This window comes from Oryza glaberrima, chromosome 12 (genome assembly GCF_000147395.1).
Source record: "Oryza glaberrima chromosome 12, OglaRS2, whole genome shotgun sequence".
Lineage (NCBI taxonomy): Eukaryota > Viridiplantae > Streptophyta > Magnoliopsida > Poales > Poaceae > Oryza > Oryza glaberrima.
Window position 1 is genome coordinate 2,374,900 of NC_068337.1, and position 17,395 is coordinate 2,392,294.

Sequence of the window (17,395 nt, forward strand, 5' to 3'; positions counted from 1 at the left end):
AGCTCATGGCACCACTACACTCTTCAGTCTCACACAAACCCAAAAACCCAAAGCTTAGCCAAGCTACTAGCTAGCTCCTCACTTCTTCCAGCTTCTTACACTAATACAGCTCGAGCCACTTCGTCTTCTCCTCTCTTGCAGCATAGTTTAAGTTTGAGATAGGATTGGCGATAGATATGAGGCCGATTGGTCGTCGTTCTTCTCCGCCGGTGGCTGCTGCTCTTGCCCTGCTTCTCCTCCTCGTCCTCTTCTTCTTCTCCCACTGCGCCTCAGCTGCTCGCCCACTGCCAGCATCAGCAGCAGCAGAGCTAGTGCTTCAGGATGGCGCCACCGGCAATGGCGACGAGGTTTCCGAGGTGAGAATTAATCGAACACCACACAGTAGCTGATTATACAAGAATTGATCGAAGAAGCAACTAGTGGTAGCTTGCTAAGCTTGATGTGTGTTTTGTCTGTCTTGTTCTTGGTCAGTTGATGGGAGCAGCTGAGGAGGAAGCAGCAGGATTATGCGAGGAGGGGAACGAGGAGTGCGTGGAGAGGAGGATGCTTCGCGACGCCCACCTCGACTACATCTACACGCAGAAGAGGAACAGGCCTTGAAATCTTGAATCATAATCTCCAAGTCGATACAAGGAGGAATTAATCAGTAGTAAACCTACATAAATTAATCTACTATCTGCAGCCTGTTTTCAACTGCATGTATCAGTGTATTAGTCGATCTAGGATAATATTTTGCATGTGTACTCAAGTAAACTGTCGTCTGTATAACCCCGTTATGTACATGGTTGTATTTCTTTCTCCAAAGTGTTATCGAACTCTCTGTTGATCTCTGATACATCTGTATGTGTAGCATCAGAGAAAAGATCGAGCACTTGTGGCTTATGATCTGACGATCGAGTGTATGAACAGTGCTAATGGTGTAGTAAGTTTTTGCTTAATTGTCTTGGACTTCTCATGGTGTGAAATGTTCGAACAAGCAGAACATATTCCCTATATCTTCCTTGGTAGCTGGTGCTTGGTACTACTACCAGCACAAATGTTACCAGTATGCATGTTTCATAAAGAGAAGGTATAATGGATTATAAATATATAAACTTGCATTTGTTTTCTGCCGCATGTCTGTGTTCCTGCCTGCCTGTGACCTTTGTCTGCCTCTGAACAAATTTTATATTACTCCATGACCATACAACCTTCCTAGTAGCTCACTCACTGAAGAACAGCTACTACTACTAGTACTGTAGTATTTGTTTTTCTTTAAATTTCTCCAACACAACCAATGCGTTCGATCTGTCACCCTGTCTACAGTGCTAGCTAGATTATGGGCTTTATTTTTTTTTAAGTTGCAACAAATCTGTTCCCTAAGATTCGATACCATGATGATCCACATAGAGATGATAAAAAGTCAACACCGTGCAGAGGCTACAGCGGCTTTGATAAATCTGACCCTGACCATGAAAAGAGAGACACCGAAAGATGCTCCCTCACATGCCCTGCCAATGATTCACACACCATACCAACAGTAAGTATATAGTACTCTTACTATCCCATTGCAAACTGTAATTAAGTATCAAATCAAATTAATCATAACCATGCATTAGCTAGGGTAATTAAGCTTTTATTTTCTGACAGAGATATGTCATATCGTATGTGTATCTGTGGTGGTAGCTAGCTGAGAAAGATCTCGAGCCTTGAGTAGTCAAACTGATCATAGATACTCCTACTGTCTAAACTAAACACCAAGCTCGGTTACAAGCTTAATTAATTAATTACTACTGTAAACCTTAGCTAGCTACTCGATCGAGCTAATTAAGAAGAGGTGCATGTCATGCCCACTTACCATATACTAAACAGATTAAGCATAGTGCCCAGCCACTTCTATGATCTATCTCCTCCTTTTCAATGGTTTGTGCAGATCTAGTGGCCAATAGTGTGAACTCCATTATCTGAAGACTAAGTGATCAGTACTATGATCAGGTCAGTCTTAGCTTCATCATCAGTTTGCTAGCTGATGCTATTCTACTATAGACAATAGAGTATATACCATCTTTAGTACACTGTACTAGTGATCTCTTTCCTCCATCACTAGTGTTTCTATCATTCAAATTTTGTCCACAATATAAGTATTTCGGGAGCATTGATTCTAATGCACGATAAAACGAGAAATTCAAGCATTTTGGGCAAATGAGACACGAAAAATCAAAATAACTAAAAAATTTGGCCAATCAAATTGTCGAAAAGATAATATTAATCTCTTCGAAATAAGTTATAGAAATACTTATATTTAGAAACGGAGATGAATAAGTAGTGCGTTTGTCAGGTTGTCGCCCTAGACGCATGCATGCGCGATCGATAGAAGAAACGGGCACGCTTTAGTTGCTTCTTTTCCCGGCAGATCGATAAATCTTACTAGTGAATTAGTGATGACTGATGATAGTATATGAGTGTGAAACAGAGAGGAAGCGGCGGCCACTGAACTCGCAATTGGAGGGGCCGAGCACTTTTGGCCTGCACTGCAACATAATCTATCTATCCATCAATTAATCAATCTATATATATATATATATACATCCCCTCGTGCATCTAGGAGGGCAAGGTTGAAGGATATACTGATTGCATTTCGGACTTTGTATGGATCATGAATATTGAGATAAACTAGCTAGGTAGCTAGGTCAGCTTAGTTACCTTAGCTTAGGGTAGCTAGGATATGTAGATAGGACAGATGGAGGATTTATTCAACAAAGCTAGGCTGATGGATACAGACCATAATTCCAGCCATTCTTTAATACTAGATACCATCATTAACTTTTAAATATATTTGACTATTTATATATGATTTAAAAGGTACTCCCTCCGTCCCAAAATATAAGAACCTAGGATCGGATAGGATATTTTCTACTACTACGAATTTGGACAGACTAGGAAATGCCCTATCCGATCCTAGATTATTATATTTTGGGACGGAGGGAGTATATAATCGTTGTGACTTGGTTTATAGTTTAAATTATATTAAGCATGAGTTATATATATATATATATATATATATATATATATATATATATATATGATTTTTTAATAAAATGAATGGTTAAAGTTTTGGTCAACAACTATTATACCAGAGGTATACTAGTATACTGTGTGCTGGATTAGCAAATAGTGGTCGGCGTGTGTACATCCATGAACACATGTACGGCCGCCGCAAAGTACATGCAAAACTACAATACGGCAGCTTGCATGCTAATTAAATCCGGCTGGGAAGAAGACAAACAGTACATGTAGGCCAATATGGCACATTGTAGTTGGTGTTGGTCGGCCGGTAGCTATATTTGTGTAGGGTAGGATGTGAACTAATTAAAACGCGGTAACACGCGTGTTAGCTACTGTACTACCTAGGTTAATTAGTTGCTGATGAAAAAAAGAAAAGATTAATCTGGTGATTTGATTTGGTAGCCTGTTTGGTACAGGTCGATCGATCTGTGTGTCAAGGGCTAATAATTCTAATCAATCAGATAATGCTTGCCGGTCTTAATTAGCTATACGTAATTAAGCTAGCTTTGCTCTTTTCCGTTCTACTAGCTCGGTCGACGCGGTTTATCCTCTTTTTCTGTTGACTTGGAATGCTGACCAGTGACCATACATACTCCGAATACGATACGGAATATAAGTAACTTTTATTTTTCTAGAACTGAATATAACTAACTAACCTGATTGAGCCATGTCAAGTGGCAGTAGGCATCATGACGGGTAGTGTTCCAAACTCCAAAGAGACAAGTGGCATGCAGCTACTAGTATAGTCATCGTTACAAGGAGTACTGTACTATACACAACCGTCGACGTAGTACACATCGATCACAATAATATGTACTACTGTCCTCCAAGTATATGCATTTTGAGAGTTTCAGTAGAAATTTCGGTTGAGAAAAGATGAGTTGAGATGAAAAATTAGATAAAAAGATACTTACATTATGATATATAAATTTAAAGCTTCAAATTCTTATATTTTGAAACAAAACGAACCAGCAGCATGTATGTATATATGCTCCAACTAATAGCTGAGTGAGCATGACGTGATGATCGAACCAAGGACAGATCAAGCGCTTCAACCCCATGTATTCTTCTCTCTCAGTCTCAGTCATCTTCCTTCCCCTCTCCCCTTGTTCTCTACGGTGATCTAGCAATATAAGGCGGAGGGCCACGTTGAATCAGTCCAATTTGAACTGACCACACGAGGTATGTGCAATCGTAGATGTTGCGTAACCATGGATCTCTCCCGTCGCTGTACACAGCTACTACCTCCATACCAAAATGTTTGACGCCGTTAACTTTTTTAAAAGTGTTTGACCGTTCGTCTTATTCAAAAAATTTAAGTAATTGTTAATTTTTTTTCTATCATTTGATTTATTGTTAAATATACTTTTATGTATATATATAGTTTTACACATATAACAAAAGTTTTTGAATAAAACGAACGGTCAAACATGTTTAAAAAAGTCAACGGTGTCAAACATTTAGTGAAGGAGGGAGTATATTATACTCCCTCAGTTTCAAAATGTTTGACGGTGTTGGCTTTTTTAAATATGTTAGACCGTTCGTATTATTCAAAAAAATTTAAGTAATTATTAATTATTTTCCTATTATTTGATTTATTATTAAATATATTTTTATGTAGGCATATAATTTTACATATTTCACAAAAGTTTTTGAATAAGACAAACGGTTAAACATGTGCTAAAAAGTTAACGGTGTTAAACATTTCAAAACGGAGAGAGTATGTACACTGTACATGCATTACTCTAGCTGCAGAGTGCACATATATGGGACGGTGCTCGCGTGCATGATGACGCACATACGGCCTCATGCATGTTGCATGGTTGCCAGAATATCGGGCTCTACTGCAGCACTACTAAATAAAAGATTTTCTTGTACGCTGGCAAGGGGCGGATCTAGAAAAAAAATAGCAATGGGGGGCTAAATAAACTACATCAATATAAATTGAACCTCCATTCCCCACATCCTATAAATCTATGGAAAAAAAGAATTAGTGGGGGCTTAGGGGGGCCTCCATTGTCCCGGGTGCGGTAGTGGGGGGTCTCAAGACCCCTCCGCCCCTGTACGCCGGGCCCTTTTGTTTCTAGCCAGGCCGTGAGTGGAACCGCACGGGATAATCGATTATCCCGTGTGGTCCTCTTAATCCGACCACACGGGATAAAGAAAGATCGATTTTCGCGTGCGGGCTTTTTAAGTGGACTGCACAGAAAAATAAAATATTCCTCCCTCTTTTCCCTCTCACCCACTTCAAATTTTTCACACCCTCTCTCTTCCTTTTCTTTATTATATTCCTCTCCTCCCCTCCCTTCTCTCTCTCCTCTCCTCTCTCTCTGCCTCTTTCCTCTCTTCCCCTCCTCTCCTCACCGAGCGCATGGGTGCCACAAGCGCCGCCGCTGATGGCGCGGGAGACGACGCGGTGGCTGCTGGCGAAAGCGCGGCGCGGCGGTAGCTTGGCGACGACGCAGGAGGCGGCTCAGCGAGCGATGGAACCGCGACCGCGCCCCCTTGACAAAGACGACGGCTGACCTCGACGATGACGACGGCACGATGGTGGTGAGCTCGTGACAACGATGGCAGCCTCGGGGAGACGGATCCGTCGTCGGTGGGCTCAGGGGAGGCGGATCCGTCGCCGGTGAGCTCGGGGGAATCGGATCCGTCGCCAGAGAGCTCATGGGAGGCGGGCGGGCTCGACAGCGACGACGGTGGCAGGCTCGACAACGACGACGGTGACGACGGTCATGGCGGCGCGACAATGGCAACGAAGAGTTGCGACGGCCGGGAGCGATGGCCGCAACTAGTCGCAGCGGCGGCGGCCGATTCTAGGGTTAGGTTAGGGTTTTTTTTTTCTAGTTGCGTGCGGGTGGTATAATTTGACCGATTATCTTGTGCAGTCTATTTAACCCGACCGCACGGGAAGATGATTATCCCGTGCGGTTGGGACGCACATACGCGAAAATATTGATTTTTCCATGCCCCTGGGTCTAGACAGTAAAAAACTCTGCACGAGAAAATCTATTTTGACCACACGGAATAATGCTTTTATGTAGTAGTGCAAGTTTGGGATAAACTAATCGATTTTGAAAATCTTTGCATACTTTGGCTGACACTGACTACTCCTCCATCCCACATAATTAGGTTCATTTTTTACTTTCTCTCATTTATCCTAAACTAAATTTATTTTTAAGAATCATTGAATAGGAGTTTGTACGTAAAAGTACGTAATAATTGTATCGGGAGTAGATAAAGTGAGAAATAGTTACATTCAGATTTGAAAAAAATAAGGATATTCTAATATTTTTGAATTTGTATTGCTATGTGTGGGATAAATGGAAAATAAACTTATTTTGGAACAGATGTAGCACTCCTCTGTATGTCTGCAACGAACACAGCAACTGCGGAAATGGTCGATCACATCTCTGGAAACGATTCTTAGTCGGGAATTAACCCCAACGTATAATTGTTCAGTGATATTTGTAATGCAATTAAAAAAATTCAATTTTTTTATAGCTAGAATTGAAAATGGATACTCATTTTCATCACCGTTTCCATTTCCCTAACTGCAGCGACCGAGCGTCTTCCGATGATGTAGGCAGCCTCAGGAGGGGTTTCGGGCTTTTGACTAGGCCCAACAAAAAAACCGGCCCGTATATTTTTCGTGCTTTTTACTGGGCCCAACATGAAACCGGCCCATATGTGGGCTGCCCTAAAAACAAGTCTGCGCTCTCTCTCTCAAATTATCGAACCTGAATCGGATATCGCAATTGGATCAGACCAGAATTCATTTTTTTGGTACGGTCAAAATCCATTTTTCCATGTTGAGGTAGCGCCTATATGCACGGGATCTGCAAAAATCAATATTTTTGTGTGCGGGAAATCTAACCGCATGGGATAACTGATTATCCTGTGCGGTCAAGTTATACCGTCCGCACGTATAAAAAAACCGAAAAAATAAAATTGAAAAAATAAAAAAAGCCCCTAACCCTAACCCTAGAATCGCCTATCGTCGCTGCGCCACCACTGCTCCCGAGCCTGCTGCTCTTAGCCACCACAACTCATCGTCGAGCTCGTCCGTCGTCGTCGCGCCGCCGCCGCAGCACCTGCCCGCCACCACCACTCTCGAGCCAGCCGCTCTCGGCTGCCACCGTCGAACCTGCCAGCCGCCGCTACTGTTGCGCCAGCCGCCACCGTCACCGGATCCGCACAGATCCGCGTGGGGGACATCCACCGTCGCCAGATCCTGGCTGCTCACCGCTGCCGTCCGCCAAGCCGCTAGCTGCAGCGCCTGCCCGGTCGCCGCCTCGTCGCAACCACCACGTCGCCTCCCGCCCATTCCCGGCCGCCGCCTCGTCGGCGGCGCCGCTGAGCCAGCTGCCTCCCGTGGAGAGGAGAGGAGAGGAGAAGAGAAAGAGATGGAAAAAGAGATAGAGGAGGAAAGTGAGAGATAGGGAGGAGTGAAAATAAAAAAGGAAGTTTGAAAATCGATTTTTCCGTGCAATCCACTTAATATGTCTAGACGCGAAAATCGATTTTTTCGTGCGGCCCTCTTAAGGAGCCGATTATCCCGTGCGGTCACATTAAGACGCCCACACGGGATTAATGCATTTTCTCGTGCGGCGATGACGCTTTTGAGACAGCGCCACTTACAGTCCGTCTGAAATCTATCGGGGCCGGCGATCCATCAAGAAACCGACGATCCATCAAGAAACTGACGATGATGTCAGCACGGCGGCGACGCATAGCGCCACGGTTAACATTCCCGCTTCCATCCGGTTATTTTGATTTGAAAGTTTTCAAATCTATGTTGAAAGTTTCAAATTTTGAGTTAAAAGTTTTCAAATCTGACTTGAAAGTTTTTCAAATTTAAGATGAAAAGTTTGAAGTTTTTAAAATTTAACTAAAAAATATCAAATTTTGAGTTAAAAGTTTTTAAATCTGGGTAGAAAGTTTTCAATTCTGGACTGAAAGTTTCAAATTTTGAATTGAAAGTTTTTAAATTTGAGTTGAAATTTTTTAAATCTGTGTTGAAAGTCTTAAATTTGAGTTAAAAGTTTTCATATATGAGTTCAAAGTAATAACAAAAAAAAAATAACTAAAACAAAACGCGAAAAAAAGAAAAAAAAAAGCGGCCTAACGGAAAAAACAGATGTGTAAAAAAGAAAGAAAAAACACGTAAAAAATATTTTCGTCTCATGCGGCAGATTCCTCCAAACGCGCGCGTAACCACTAAGTCGCGCGCGCAAATAAATCCGAATCGGATTCGTATTTCCGATTTTATATCATGTAGCGCACAAAAACAAATCCGAATCGGATTGGTATTTCCGATTTTCGAAATAAAAGCCCCCCTCCTTATATATACAGTACATGCACCCACATCGACATCAACATCGATCGATCATAACTGCCAGCTAGCAGCTGCTTGTTTTGACTTTTGATTGTTAGTACGTTGTTGTTGCATCGATAAATCGATCAATCCATGGAGGCCGACGATGATGTCAGCACGGCGGCGCTCACCGACGGCGGCCACGGGCAGCGACACCGGTTCACGTTCCTGCTTCCATCCCAGAACGCGATGATGCCGCCGGCGCCGCCGACATCGATCGATGATGAGGACGACGATTTTTCACCGGACGATGTCGCGCAGATTCTGTCGCACCTTCTCCTGAACGGCGTCATCAGCGGCGAGACGGCCTTGCTCCTACAAATTTTAACCGTGGCGCTACACTTCGACCTCGGCGGTGGCGGCGGCGGCGGAGGCCACGGCCAGAACAACGACGAGGACGCGATGATGGCGGCGCCGCCGCCGTCGATCGATGATGAGGACGACGACGACGGATCGCCATTATTGGATCAAGTTCTGTGCTACCTTCTCCTGAACGGCATCATCAGCGGCGAGAGAGCCTTGCAGATACTCCAGAATGCAAACATGCCGCTCGACCTCGACCTCGACCTCGAAGATGGCGGCGCAAACATGCCGCTCGACCTCGACGACGGCGGCGGCTTCCGGGGTGTCCCAGCGTCCGCCGCCGCCGTGGCCGGCCTGGAGAAACAGGTGTTTCATCAGTTTGATCACCACGGCGGCGACGACGACGACGACGACGAGGCGAAGGATAGCGCTGCAGGATGCGTCATCTGCATGGAGGAGTTCGTCGCCGGCGACGAGGTTTGCGCGATACCGTGCGCCGGGAACCATAGCTTCCACCACCATTGCATCACGGAGTGGCTAGGGTGCAGTAACGTGTGCCCGCTCTGCCGCCATGCGCTGCCCGTGGAGGAGCAGGACGAGGGCGGAGCTACATAAGTACATAGTTGAGGGCATTATCTTGTATTGTTAGATTTTTCACTAAATTCTCAGGGAATCAAATAGAAATTTAGGAGACAAGCCCTAGCTATCCCAGGCTTGTCTTTGCCCCCTTGTACATATTGAAGAGCATTTCAATCCATAGTTGATGAGGTTCTTGTAAATATATCTATACTCGTTAAAAAGATAGTAGTGTTGGTGATGAGTGATAAATCTGCCATCAGGTCTTACCTCCAACTATATACTTTTTGAAAAGAAAAAAAAGAACAATGTGAGAACACAGAGTTTACTATTCAACCATCCCACCACCAACCATTTCTTTTGGTAAGGAGCATGGGGCTAAATATATAGCCTACATGTAAGAAACAAACATATTAAGAAAATGATTATTATAACGTGATATTTTTCTAATTATTACTCCTATACAACACACACGGGTAATATGCTAATATCCCTAAAATAAATTGAAGAGTAATTTGATGATCTCAATCAATTCCTTTGTCTTCGTGTTTGGGGAAATCTTATCTGCCTTCTCGCAGGTGTGTCTGTGGTTGGCTCGGCGCCGATTGTCAAGTCATGGAACAAGAGGATAGTGTAACATCCAAACGAACCAAGACCTACAACCGCAGCTATTAGCTCTTGAATGGTAGCTATTCCAAAGCTGCTCCTTTCGACTACACGACTCCTTCTAGCATAGTTGTAACTGATGATGGAAAAGAGATATCCAAATTCACCTAATCGACGGAGAAATTCTGCATCTGATTCCTCTTCCTCAGGTGTATCTTCAAAAGAGCGAGCCGTGATGAAAGGCATCCTGAATCCAGTATGAGAGATGCTATTGTTTCACCTATTGTAGAATGAAAAGGAAATCGATCAGATGCTTCTAATGTTTGCAGACACTAGGAGATATCAAATGAAACACATCAGATTAATTAACTTCGTAGAATTAAAATGATGGGATGGTTAAGAGAGAAAGAATTACTAATTTCAAGTCCAGAACAATCTGCAGGGAGTATTTAGGATACTGAGTTCATTAAACACTTCATATGATTGATTGCGGGAACGAAAGTGTTACTGAAAAACTTTTATCTTATAATCATTAAATCATGTATGCCTATAGAATTGCTACATCAAAAAACTTGTTCTTGCGGATTAACAATGCTTAAGGCAGAGAATTCATGAGTTTACACCACAAACCATAGGTTAAATGCACACTTGTTAAGATAAGTGCATAATGCATTCCATAATCAATAAAGTAATTCCCTCTTTAAATTAAAAAAAAGGTTAGTTTCTATGGATTGACCTAAAACTGAAATAAAAAAAATCCATATATAGGTAAAGAAATCAAAATTCATCATTCCTAGATGATACTACTACTTTGTACAATCATATGTAACACCGAAACATGTTTCCATGTAACACAATAATATTTACTTCGACGTATATAATGATTTCCCAGTTGGCCATTTGAATTTGAGATGCATGCCTCCTCTAATTAATATACCGCCACCATTGGCCAAACTATGCAACAACATGACATTTATGATGATACTATACTAGACAAATTTCTGTATACTTTTAGGTGATGTATTGCTATGTCCCAATTCCAACAATCATTATATCATTCCACCTTGGTGTTTTTACCAAAATTACTTACATACTCCTGTAACACCAGCACAGAATACTCTCTCGCTTTCATTATTTGTGCCACAATGTTAGAAAAGAATTTCTCTTAGTTAAAAATATTTCAATCTCCTATAACTCATACATGCCAGAAGGGAGAAAAGCTAATAAAAAAACTGTTGTGCACCTAGTCCTTCTGCTCCTCCCTTCCCTTCTTTAGAATATATTTGTAAACTGTTACATGGAAATGATCAAAGTATCTTACATGACCTAATAGATATTTCAGGAAGGCATTACTGGCGATTAAAGAAAACTGTTGGCATGCAGGTAAAATGCTTTCGCAAGAGAGAATACTTTAGAACCTGTTCAAATGTTGATGGGATAAAGATACATAGCCTTTCCTACTATGTGCATTTCAGTTGTTTACCAATGTAAATAGCAGTTAAAACACTAGTCACTTTTATGATCACCACCACAAGTATAGCAAAAATAACAAGTTAATGGCTCCCAATTATTACTTTACACAAAAGGAAATATGCTAGCAGCTACTACCTCCGTTTTTTAATATATGACGCCGTTTATTTTTTTACATTATATTTGATCATTCATTTCATTAAAAAAAATTAAGTAAATATCTTTTCTTTTGCTATGGTTTGATTTATCACAAAAGGAACTTAAAACAGTACTTAATTCTTAAGATTTGCACAAAATTTTTGAATAAGAGAAATGATCAAAGATTGTAAAAGTCAATGGTATCATGCATCATATATTAAAAAACGGAGAGAGTATTTATCTATAAATATTATGGCATAGTGGAGAAAACAGGAAAGGCCATGAGCATTGAACTGCAAGTAAAAAACCTCACAGTTATCAGTACTTAGAGGTAGTTCCTCAAAATTGCAATTGGCAAGTTGAATTGAGCAATTTAGCAGAAGACCGAAGAAAAGTTTCAGTTCATTACCGATAAAACACAAGTAGTACTCTTTATAGAAAACAAAAACTAGATGCTTTTGACTAGTAGTGGGCCAATCCAAACATATGTGCGCGGGGATTTTGCTACCACGTACAGCAAAATTTGATGAACAACGAAATCATAACAATGGGTTTTCCTCATTACCTTAGGGTGGGCAACTTCAATTCCCCGATCCAATTAATCTGGCGATACGAGACCGGTAAATTAAACTAAGGCGGCTCAAGAAACTATCTGAGACGGATAACTTGAGAAGAGAAATCCGTTAGATGGCGGCCGGAGAGGAGGTAGAAGTAATAAGGGATTAGGGCGGAATGGTAGCGCCGCCACTGTAGTCCGTCGGTCGCAGACTCGCAGAGGACGTGGGGCATATGTGCCGCGCGAGGCCTAGCAAGGGCCCAGAGAAATGCACAAGAGAAAAGGATGGGAATAAGTTCACGTTAGGTCTCTCTATTTGACGCCCAGTCTGATTTTCATCCCTGAACCGCAAAACCGGGTACGACTCGTCCCCCAACTTACGAAAACCAGGCAAACTAGGTCCCTCGACGGTTTTGATAGCGGTTTTAGCTGACGTGGCACTTATGTGGCTAATTTGACTCGGTCTTCATCTGACGTGGCACTGACGTGGCGCTTATGTGGCAATTCATTCCCCAAAAATAATAAAACACATGGGACCCGCATGTCAGTTTGACGCACAAAATAATAAAAAAGAAGATGGGACCCATGTGGGCCCCACCTGTCATCCTCACTCCTCCCTCTTCTCTCTATCCTCTCTGTCCCCTCTTCTCTCTATCCATTCTCTCTCTCCGGTCGGCAGGAACGGGCGACGGGCGGGACGGAGCGGCTGGCCGGCGGAGTGGGGCGGTGCAGTGGCGACGGCGGGCTAGGTCAAGTCCGCGGTGCACGGGGCCATAGAGCGCAAACGGCGGCGACTGCCAGTGTTGTGGAGAAGGGCGGCGGCGGCATCGGCAGGAGCATCTCCTCCGGTCACGCCTCATTCCCCTTCTACGCCGAGATTGAGCCACTGCGAAAGAAGGCACACCTACTTGACCAGGAGAACAAGGCTCTTCTTGCCAAGCTCAAGCTCGATAACAAGCCATCCGCCGCCTCCCCGTCCTCCCAGAAAAGGCACAAGCTACGCTCTTGGCCGACGGTGAGAGGTTGCAGACTCCGATCCATTTCAGACAAATACAAAAAATAAACTTAAACCTATCTAGCACCACCACAAGCTACATGCTCCATCAACTGCAAAAAAAAAGAAAGAAAAAGAAAAAAAAAGAAAAAGAAAAAAGACCTAAAATGCTCAAATCAACAAACGACACAAAATGCAAAAATCACATGAAGCTCATCCGCACCTAATCACGGCTGCAGGAGCCGCCATTTGTGCACCGCCGATAGCAGCAAAAGCCGCCTTAACCACGTCGCCGACCGCCGTAGAACCCGACAACCCGTCATAGCTGCCTCGCCGACCACGGCGCGGCCACCGGCAACAAGAATCGATGTCAACTCCATCTCCCATCGAGTATCGCAGGGCTCCTCGGCGTCAAGGTGGCCGCGGTGGAGATGGCCTCCTGCTGCCGCCCGCCACGGCCTCCCACGGCGGATACGACCACTGAGAAGCAAGAGGAGAGCTACGAGGCGATGGTGGAGGCGCAGGCGGCGGCGGCGGCGGCGGAGGTGGCGAGGGTGGTGGTGGAGGCGGAGTTGGTAGCGGCGGCGGCGGCGGCGGAGTCGTGGTTGTGCCGCTGGAGAGAGAAGAGAGAGGAAAGGGGATAGAGATGATGAGAAGGAGATGGGGAGAGAGGAGAGAAAGGAGTGAGGATGACAGGTGGGGCCCAAGTGGGTCCCACCATTTTTTTTTATTATTTTATGTGTGAAACTGACATGTGGGTCCCATGTGTTTTATTATTTTTCGGGAATAAATTGACACATAAGCACCACGTCAGTGCCACATCAGATGAAGACCGAGTCAAATTAGCCACGTAGGCGCCACGTCAGCCAAAACCGCTGTCAAAACCACCGAGGGATCTCGTTTGTCTGGTTTTCATAAGTTGGGGGACGAGTTGTACCCGGTTTTGCGGTTCAAGGACGAAAGTCAGACTGGGCGTCAAATAGAGGGACCTAAAGTAAACTTATTCCAAAAGGATGGAATGGTCGCTCCCTTATTGGGCCCTTTAGGTAATAAAGCCCAGATAGAAAAAGTCCACTTTAGGTCCATTAACTATAGGTCAGTTTCATTAGCGTCTCTCAAACCGTGAAATCGGCTATAGAGCGTCTCTCAAACCGTGTTACAGTACCCTGATGGGTAGTTTAGAAATTTACTTTAACACCGTGGAAGGGTATTTTCGTTAATTCAGGTGCTCTCACGAAGGCAGAAGGGCTAGTGATTCGCTCGTTCCCGTTCGTTGCGCACGACGGCCGCCGCCCCTCCACGACGTCTGCCTTCGCCTTTCGCGAGGGATATGGAGTATATGATGGTATACCTGCTCCAGGGAATTGAAGGTCGCTTTGTTGAAATGTGTTCTTGAATCACTCAATTGCTATACTGCAAAACTATAATTACTGAATGAATCACTGATATTTAGCTAACGATGTGCTACTAATTTAATCATTTTCGCATTTGCCTGCTGCTAATGCCGAAGCTATCGTTTATCTGCATGCAGCTACTTGAATATATAAAAATGCGCTTATGGGAGGGCAGGTAATCTGCTCTTGCTCGATCGAGTTGACGGACCAAGTACTGAGTTTGAGACTGAACTAGTACTGAAATAAGGTTATAAAAGAAAGCTCAACGACTCGCGGCCGGTTGCAAGCCCACTCTCGCTCTATTAGCGTCATTCTAATCAGTTATCCGAATCTACAATTATATTTGACTGATCACAAAAATAACTAACTACAATCAGATATGAGCTAAAACTGTACGTTAGTACTGTCTTGTCTGTCTTCTTAATCAGCTATTTCAATCTGCAATTTGACCGACAAAAACAACAACTGACCAACATCAGCATGGCTACGACGGTCTTGAAACCCTTCATCGATCGGTTTGATCACCTTCCGGCCTTGTCTTAGATGCTGATATGGATCATCCCCTTCAATCAGGTGTTGCATGCTAAACCTGACGGCTGACGCTACGGTTCAAACAGGTGTACTAGCTAGCAGAGTCCTTTGACAGGATCTCATCATCAGTATCAAATTGACGGCACTGCCATACGCGTCAAGTGCGGCGGCCTCCGTCGCGCACTCGCGACCAGCAACACTGCAGGTCTGCAGCACCTCGCCTCGCCTCGCCTCCCTTCTCCCTCTCGACTAGCTCTCGCATCTCATTTCTCGACAGAACGACTCGTCACCATCCCCGCGTCCTATAACCCTAGCGCTGCAGTTGTGAACCGATCGGGCATATTGACCTGTGGACCAGATTACGATCTTACCCCTCCACGAATACCAATTGCCAATTGCAAATTCATCACAATACCATCTACTACATTTCCAACATTACCCCTCCACGAATTATACTACATCTACTACCAGGTGTAGTAGGATTGAATCTAATCCATTAGATCGAATAAAATGGACATCTCACATTTGTTTTGAGGTACTTAAAAAAAATCCTAAAACTAGTGTAAATTAAGTTTCTCGGTGGCTCCATTCTAAGTGGCGTGTTGACCTAGTTTTCATCCGACATGACGCTTACAAGTAACTACAATCAGCGAAAACAATGAAGCCCACGTGGCTATGATAATTGTAAAAGAGACAATATATGGTCCCATCATAGGAAAATTCTCAGAGAATCAATCTAGATTTTGGGCCTGTTTAGATCCATTTGGAATGACAAATGGCAAATGGCAAAAGTTTTGGTGGCAAAAGTTTTGGCATTGCAAAAGTACTAGTTGGTGTTTAGATGCATGTTAAAATTTTGCCATTCTAGCACTAAAGTGAGAGAGAGAAAGAGAGAGGGAGTGATCTCAAAGCACTTTTTGGCACAATTTGCTACTATGAACTAGCAAATACCAAATGACAAATTGTCAACTTTTGCTACTAGTGTTTAGATTCAAAATGGCAAAACTTTTGCCATTTTGAAGGATCTAAACAGGGCCTTTATTAGTTGCTATGATTCATTTCCGTTGACCGCAAATACTAGCAAATTTTCCTATGACTGGTATCAGCAAAGCAGTTTTGCAGGAGTCGGTTCACGTTGATTTCCTTCAGCGCACCCTATAGATGGCCAAAAGGCCCGCCCAGCACGGCCCGGCCTAGGCACGGCCCACCAGCCATCGGGCCGTGCCACGCTTCGTGCCGGGCCATACTGGCCCATGGGCTGCGCCTCCCGCCCAAGCGCGGCCCACTAGCCGTCGGGCCGTGCCGGGCCGGCCCAAAGGCGTGGGTGGTCCATCGTGCCTTTTTTTAAATAAGTCTATTTTCCGTCCCCTCTCTTTGGGCTGTGACATATATATATATAGCGAAAATAAGTCTATTTTTCATCCCTCCTCTTTAGGCTGTGACATATATATATAGTGAAAATAGGTCTGTTTTCCGTCCCTCCTCTTTGGACTGACATATATATAGCTAAAATAAATCTATTTTGCGTCCCTATTCTTTCAACCGTGGCAAATAATATGTTTATTTTTACTCCCTATTGTTTATGTGTCGGGCCTGGCCTGCGGCCCATCGTGCCGTGCTGGGCCGGTGGAGAGGCCCAGGCACGGCCCGGTGGTCGGGCCGAGTCGGCACGGGCCTGACCCCTAACGGGCCGTGCCGTGCTTGGGCCAGGCCAAAACGTCGTGCCGTGGGCCGGGCCATCGGGCCTCGGGCCTTTGGGCCATCTATAGCGCACCCTCTCTAGTGTCACTGTTAGGTGGTGCCACGGAGGGGTGTGACACAAACCACTAAGAGCTATTGTTTCCCAGCCACAAACATCCCTAGAAACCGCCCAAGAGAATATTGCAACAAGGCAATACATAAAATGTTTTATTTTCGAAGGGGTTTTACTTTTCCACATAATCATTGTTTTTCTATCTACTACTCCCCCAAAAGTTAACATTTTGTACTTTCTGTTTTTAATAAATGATGTTGTTGACTTTTAGAAAATAGCATTTGATCATTTGTCTTATTAAAAATTAGTTCTAATATGAGAAAGGATAACTCATATTTAAAGTTTGTTTACAACAAAATGAATAACATTTATATTATATTTTTTGAATAATACAAAGGGTCAAACATCATACAAAAAACCAATGTTATCATCTATTAAAAACGGAGTGAGTATATGGATTTGGTTGTGTACACCCCCTTTTCCCCTTTTTTGCCAGATCATTTCATGAATTTTCATCCTTATGGTTGTTTAGTTCAAGACTCCTATTCATCCCTATGAACCTCTGCACCAGCTCCCTGCTTCTATCATCCAAGTTTCTCCTAAAATTTAGTTCCCACTCCCTCTCTATCACCATATCTTTCACGAACTT

General features: G+C 43.7%; 2 protein-coding genes and 1 long non-coding RNA gene across 4 annotated transcripts; 2 read left to right on the forward strand and 1 right to left on the reverse strand.

Annotated features, from left to right (window-relative positions):
* Positions 1-938, forward strand: LOC127756596 (phytosulfokines 5). The gene is made up of 2 exons (XM_052281948.1): positions 1-356; positions 472-938. The coding sequence occupies exons 1-2, from the start codon at positions 177-179 to the stop codon at positions 598-600; spliced, it is 309 nt and encodes a 102-aa protein (XP_052137908.1). The 5' UTR covers positions 1-176; the 3' UTR covers positions 601-938.
* Positions 939-8,518: 7,580 nt separating this feature from the next.
* Positions 8,519-9,654, forward strand: LOC127756483 (E3 ubiquitin-protein ligase RDUF1-like). The gene has a single exon (XM_052281821.1). The coding sequence runs from the start codon at positions 8,519-8,521 to the stop codon at positions 9,341-9,343; it is 825 nt and encodes a 274-aa protein (XP_052137781.1). The 3' UTR covers positions 9,344-9,654.
* Positions 9,655-9,702: 48 nt separating this feature from the next.
* Positions 9,703-13,718, reverse strand: LOC127756484 (uncharacterized). Of its 2 annotated transcripts, none has more exons than XR_008013223.1 (2): positions 13,292-13,718; positions 9,703-10,190 (listed from the first exon to the last, which is right to left on the reverse strand). It is a non-coding gene; the product is annotated as an uncharacterized LOC127756484 (long non-coding RNA). The 2 variants fall into 2 exon arrangements; XR_008013224.1 differs by having other exon boundaries at positions 12,084-13,718.
* Between the last annotated feature and the right edge of the window lie 3,677 nt (positions 13,719-17,395).